This window comes from Perognathus longimembris, chromosome 1, assembly GCF_023159225.1.
Source record: "Perognathus longimembris pacificus isolate PPM17 chromosome 1, ASM2315922v1, whole genome shotgun sequence".
NCBI classification, from domain to species: Eukaryota; Metazoa; Chordata; class Mammalia; order Rodentia; family Heteromyidae; genus Perognathus; species Perognathus longimembris.
This window is the reverse complement of record NC_063161.1, coordinates 55,630,730-55,636,639: the sequence shown is the minus strand read 5'-3', so window position 1 is coordinate 55,636,639 and position 5,910 is coordinate 55,630,730. Positions and strand designations below refer to the sequence as shown.

Below are 5,910 nucleotides of genomic sequence, written 5' to 3'. Positions count from 1 at the left end.
TCTCCAACTAATCACAGGAAAAGCCAGAATTGGCTCAAATGGTAGAGCACTAATCCTGAGCAAAAGGTGCTCAGGGACAGAGCCTAGGCACAGAATTCAAGCCCCAGGACCAGCAAAAATAAATAAATAAATTTAAGTTGTTGGGCTCAGCACATAGATAGAGACACACAAAGAGATTTAGAAAGGGTTTTTATTACAGCTACTTACACAGCACAAAGCCAACAAGTACCTTGATACTGACTTTGCAGGAAACGCTATTCTTTGCAGATAGAATAATTTTCTCCTATTTCTTTTTCCATATTAATATTCCCATATTACCTCTCATTATCTTTAATTTTTGGTTTTTTTAAATATGTATTTTCAGCTTGACACTATTCATAGCTTAGATTTCATATTATTTTGTCCTGTATATTTTGGGACAATTCACAACTTCCCTAACCTATGCCCTTTGTGTGTATGTGTGTAGGGGGTGTGGGGTGTGTATACTTGTGGGTGGTGTGCCACTCCTGGGGCTTGAACCATAAAAATAAGCTAAAGTGCTCTTGTTCTATTCTTGTAAAGTGCAAATGGTCTCTCCAAGACTCTGTGACCCAAAGGCATTTTGTTATATAAGCCAAACCCCAGTTTGCAACTTGGGGCAGGCATGCACTCAGGTTCTCAGCTTTCTTTCCTCTTCAACATCGATTCACATCTATTTGGTATAGGTGACCTGCTGTGCTGCTCTGGCAGGTAATACATACGTATTGATTAAATCTTCCCTAGGAACTTGACTGAAGAATTTTATGCCTTTTGCAAATGAAAACCTTACTACTTGAATTTTCCCCTTGAAATGGATGCCATTAGAACTATGGTCTGATGGTCTTCTTCAATCCTGCTCCCATGAAAAGCAGGCCTGCTTTTATCAAATGATAAAATAAACCCTTTGATTGCACATGTTCCTCCAACTAGGAAAACATGTCACTAAAAGGTTTCAGGGAAGATTCATATGTGCTGGAAGTGAAATAAGATCCATGGGCTTCAGACAATGCGAGAAACTTCTGGTGCATACAGTCTGGGTTCAAGGATGCCATAAACCCTCTCTCCTGGAGTCTCTCAGCACTGGGGAGTTATTCATCTGTCAAAAACTGAGGTGGGTACGCTCCCCATCCTCAGCGGAAGAATCTTCTTCTGCCTACTAGACAGACTCTGCCTGGGCCAGTCCAGTCCTCCCAAGAGCTCTCCCCATGGCCCCCTTCATTTCCTTGTTGCGGAAACTGTAGATGACAGGGTTGCACATAGGGGTGATGATGGTGTAGAGGAGGGAGAAAGGTTTGTCTTTGTCAGGCCCATGAGTGCTGCGGGGATTCATGTAAGAGAACATAGCTGATGAGTATAAAAGGATGACCACGGTCAGGTGGGAGGCACAGGTGGAGAAGGTCTTTCCCCGCCCTGAGGAGGAAGCTTTGCTGAGGATGGAGGCCAGGATGCGGGCATAGGAGGTGACAATGAGCACCATGGGGCTCAGCAGCACCACGATGGCATCAGCAAAGATCATCTTCATGCTGAACTGGACATCCCCACAGGACAGGGCGATCACTATGGGGGCCTCACAAAAGAAGTTCTCAACGTGGTTATCTCTGCAGAAGGGATTCCGGAATGACATGTATTCCAGAAAGATGCCATTGAGCATCCCAAAGACCCAGCAAGTGCTCACCAGGCTGACACAGACCTGGCGGCTCATGATCTGGGCATAGCTGAGTGGGTGGCAGATGGCAACATAGCGATCATAGGCCATGAAGGCCAAGAGGATGCACTCAGCCACACCCACAAAGAAGACCAGATACATCTGGGTCATACAGGAGACAAAGGAGACTGTGTGGTTCCTGGTCAGCAGGTGGACCAGCATCTGTGGGATGGTGGTGGTGATGAAGCAGACATCCAGCAATGATAGGTGGCCAAGGAAGAAGTACATGGGGCTGCTGAGCCTGGGGTCTGTCCAGGTGATGAAGATGATGAGGCCGTTCATGGCCATGGCGAGGCTGTAGAGGGCTAGGAAGAGGGTGAAGAGGAATGCCCGCGTGGAAGGGGAGCTCTTCTCAAAGCCCACGAGGATGAACTCTGTGACTGTGCTGCTGTTCCTTGCATCCCCTGTGTGGGGCCTGTTTGAAGACGGAGGACAAGAAAAGCACAGTAGAGATTATTGTATGGTAATGTAGAGTAGTCACTTGTTTCCAGAAAACCAAGTATAAAACAAGATGGGTGAGTAGTAAACTCTAGTAGATTAGTGTAGAAAGGGTAGTGAAAATGCCAGGATGAGCCCAGTTTCTGTACATACAATCATAATATTACACCTTAACAAAGAGGTGATCATATTTTACTGTGATTTGATAGGATCTCCTCTGAAGTGTTACATAGACCTCAAGGCCCTCAATATAAAAAAAATTAGTTACTAATCAGAATGTATTCAGAGGTAAAAATGAAATATACATGCCTATGACATGTGTCAAATGAGGAAAATTTTAAGAAATTGAGATTAATGGAGTGTTTGAGGGGAGAGCACTGTCACCTTTAATTTATAGAACATCATTTTTAGAAAGTACTGGAGAGAGATTTGAACATGTGCATTTCTAGAAGAAAAATATAGATAGCCTTTGTGCTCCCCATTTATGATGGTGAATGGTTTCAAGTTTCAGGGAAAATGAACATGCTATAACTCCCAGGATGTTCTTCCTTTAACTGATTTGCATACTTCTTGAGTCAATCATGTGAGGCGAGGCTCTTCCCAATAAACCCATCTTCAGTGGAGCCCGGGACTATGGACTGACACCTCTACAACCAGAAGCCAAAACGAATCCTCCTCCTGTTCACTTGTTTATTCAAAGAATTTTGTCGCCACCATGAACAAACCAGACTAACACATCATGCATTTTTTTCAAGCTGGAGAGATGGGGCCTGGTTGTGAGCTCTGGCTTTCTTACCAAAAGACAGTAAGATGGGTACAAATCCATTTTTTTCTAGAATGGACTTTGATCCACCCTCCATCCTCACAGAATGGACTTTCATAGTTTTCATGCTCTCATCTCACTACTGAAGCTTTACAAAGTCATTAAGTCCATACTAATATCTGATGTACTTTTTGTCTTATTTTGGAGCATATAAGTATCAGATCCATTCCAACGTAGATGCTTATAAATGGTGAGTGTATTCCTGTAGACCTGCCTGCTCTCTACCACTCCTCATCAATTTTCTTCTTCTATTCCCTTTTCTATATACTCTCACTCTTCTCTTTTAGACATTGTTTTTCTACTTACTTCCAATCATCTCTGTTTCCTTTCCTGGAATCCATTCCCATCTTGGTAATGGCACCTTGCCATTTATCTAAATGAAATGGAAATCCCACTCTTCTCTTTTATCCATGCCTCTCAAGTTCCCATACTTTCTATCTCCATTTTAAGTTACCTACTGGAATTTTCATTTCTTGCGGCTTTAGATTCTCTTAAGCTCGGATTTCCTGGCAGGGCAAGGCAAGGCAATGTCTGGACAGTAGTCTATCCTTGTCCTCTTCCCTTCAGGATGTTCTTATACCCAGGGCTTTTCTTCAGGGCCCAGGAAGGAAAGGGAAAGGTAGATACCACTGTGTAAGCCGGGACTTAAAATCCTGCACCAGTGGACATGTTATGACTGAAGTCAAAATTTCTCAACATTAGTTGGGGCTTAGTCTCTAGAGAAGTTTTAAGGGTATTCAAAGAAATTGAAGTTTAACCTAAGGAATCACTAAGAAATATTAGTAAATAATGTTAGAACTAAACTATAAATGCATACAGGATCCAATGTACATATGTATGCATGAATATATGTATGGTCAATCTGACTAAAATATAGCAGACAGATGTGCATTGTATGGTATGCAGATATGAAATATACATATTCACACATAGTAATCTGATATGTATATATGAGACTATATATAGTCTCACATATAAGTGTATGTATACATATATATGCTATATAGCTACATATCATATAAACATTTGTGTATATTATAAATGTATGTGTATGCATACTATACATATACAAATATCTCTATACACATGGATATACATATATATGAGAGATCTTTCTGAATCCTTTCAAACAAGTGACATGCACTTTGACAAAAATGGATATTCCAAAGTGGAAGTATGTCTTGTATGGGGTGTAGGTTCTAGTGGGAGGGAGTGGACAAGCACTGAAGGTAAGGAGGACACATATACCAAAAACACACTGTGTACACAGCATGAAAACAGAACAAGGAAACTTGATGAGACTGATTTAGGAAGGGAGTAAGAAGGAGGTAGTATGATAAAGGAGGTGATTCTGATTAAGAGTATACATAAATAGATGTTAAGATGAATTCCCTGGTCCAAATAATTTGTGCTAATTTTAGAAAGCAGTATTAGACAATAAATGGTTTCCTGTGATTCTCAGCACTTAGTGTTTACTACTATCGGCTATAAAATAGCCGAGTGTTTATTTAAATAGGCGGGACAGTTTATTGAAGATCACATCCTACCTCATTCTCTTTCTTTGCTGTCAATGATATTTGTCAATAAGTCATTATGGCGATTGAGAGACAATCTCAGACATTTGAAGAAGAGCTGCTCCAGGGAGAATGGTCTAAAGAAGAGCTGGTTCAGAGAGGATGGCCAGACTTGATGGGCAGTACTGTAGGAGAATAGGGCCTGGTGACCTTAGTTATTTGGTATTTATTTATACTCCTGCAGATGAAAGTTGGCTGAAATTAATATTTGAGATTTATAGGTGTACATAAGTATGAAATGTACATCTTCTACATATGTTAGTGCATAATCTTCTTTTTTGGTCTTCTTTATTTATATTGTTTATTTTCCCCTTCATTTTCAGTGTCTTATGTGTCCCTGCTTGATGTAAAAACTATATACCTTAGAAGAAATAACCAGTAAGAAAACAAGAAGAATATATTCATTCTACTTTTCCTTCAGACAAGTTCAGGTTATTCTGTAACAAAACTTGCCCTTGAAAATATTATTTTGACTAAGAATCTTCTAATAATAAACATTAGATACCTTTGCAATATCTCCTAAAAGTATTATCAAACCTAAAAAGTGTGCTTTCAGTGGTTATCTAAATTTATGACTGTGCTTATATTTAAGTTTATATCACTTTTCTGAAAGGTATGTACATTTGCAAGTGTTGTTTGTGATTACCTGCAGGATTTCTTAATGAAATGAATCACATAACAATATTTTCTTCTGCAAACTACACAGAAAAAAATAAAAAATCATGCATGACTCCTAGGGTTTCCAATCCATTGCTTCAACATCAGTGGCCTCATTTAAATTAAAAAACAAAATAGTTACAAAGTACTTTCTAGATAGCATGATATTTGAGCCTTAATTTTATTAATGTCCCTTACTGATATAATTTAATCTCACGGAAGAACCACTGGGAAGTTAGTTTGGCCCATGTAGATGAACTACTCTGGCAGGAAAATAGAATAGAGAATGAAATTTTATCTATGGGGCCACAGTGGTGTCACTGTTGAATTAATCTACAGATCTGATCTATTTTTAACTATCAGCAAACTGAAAGTGCACAATTGTTGAAGAATAAATTTGTACTGGGGAAGTAGCTATATAAAGATAGAATCAGGAACATCTGAATTACTCCTGCCCCTCTAACCATAGATTTGATGGGCTAAGAGAATGAAAAGCTGCATACCAAAAAGAGCAGGGCAGGTTGGGAAAGAACTTCTTCCACATTCGAGATGTTTCCTTCCAAGTGAAGGGAATTGCTATAACACAGCACTGCTGATCTTTGTCTTTCCCTCCTTCATATCATGGTAGTTGAGGGAGTGGCCTACCTGATTGGTGATATTAGAAAGAAGAATCAATTATGTATGTGCTCCAGCCC

General features: G+C 39.8%; 1 protein-coding gene across 1 annotated transcript; it reads right to left on the bottom strand.

The window, feature by feature from the left end:
- Positions 1-1,174: 1,174 nt before the first annotated feature.
- Positions 1,175-3,331, bottom strand: LOC125348883 (olfactory receptor 10AD1-like). The gene is made up of 2 exons (XM_048342508.1): positions 3,291-3,331; positions 1,175-2,138 (listed from the first exon to the last, which is right to left on the bottom strand). Exons 1-2 carry the CDS (start codon positions 3,329-3,331, stop codon positions 1,175-1,177), a joined length of 1,005 nt encoding a protein of 334 aa, XP_048198465.1.
- Positions 3,332-5,910: the final 2,579 nt, after the last annotated feature.

Bases quoted from the DNA above. Each gene is read 5' to 3' on its own strand.
- LOC125348883 (XM_048342508.1), bottom strand. From the start codon at position 3,331: ATGGGAATGGATTCCAGGAAAGGAAACAGAGATGATTGGAA. The intron at 2,139-3,290 runs GTAAGTAGAAAA...GTCTTCAAACAG, and splicing joins GGAAACAGAGATGATTGGAA to GCCCCACACAGGGGATGCAA.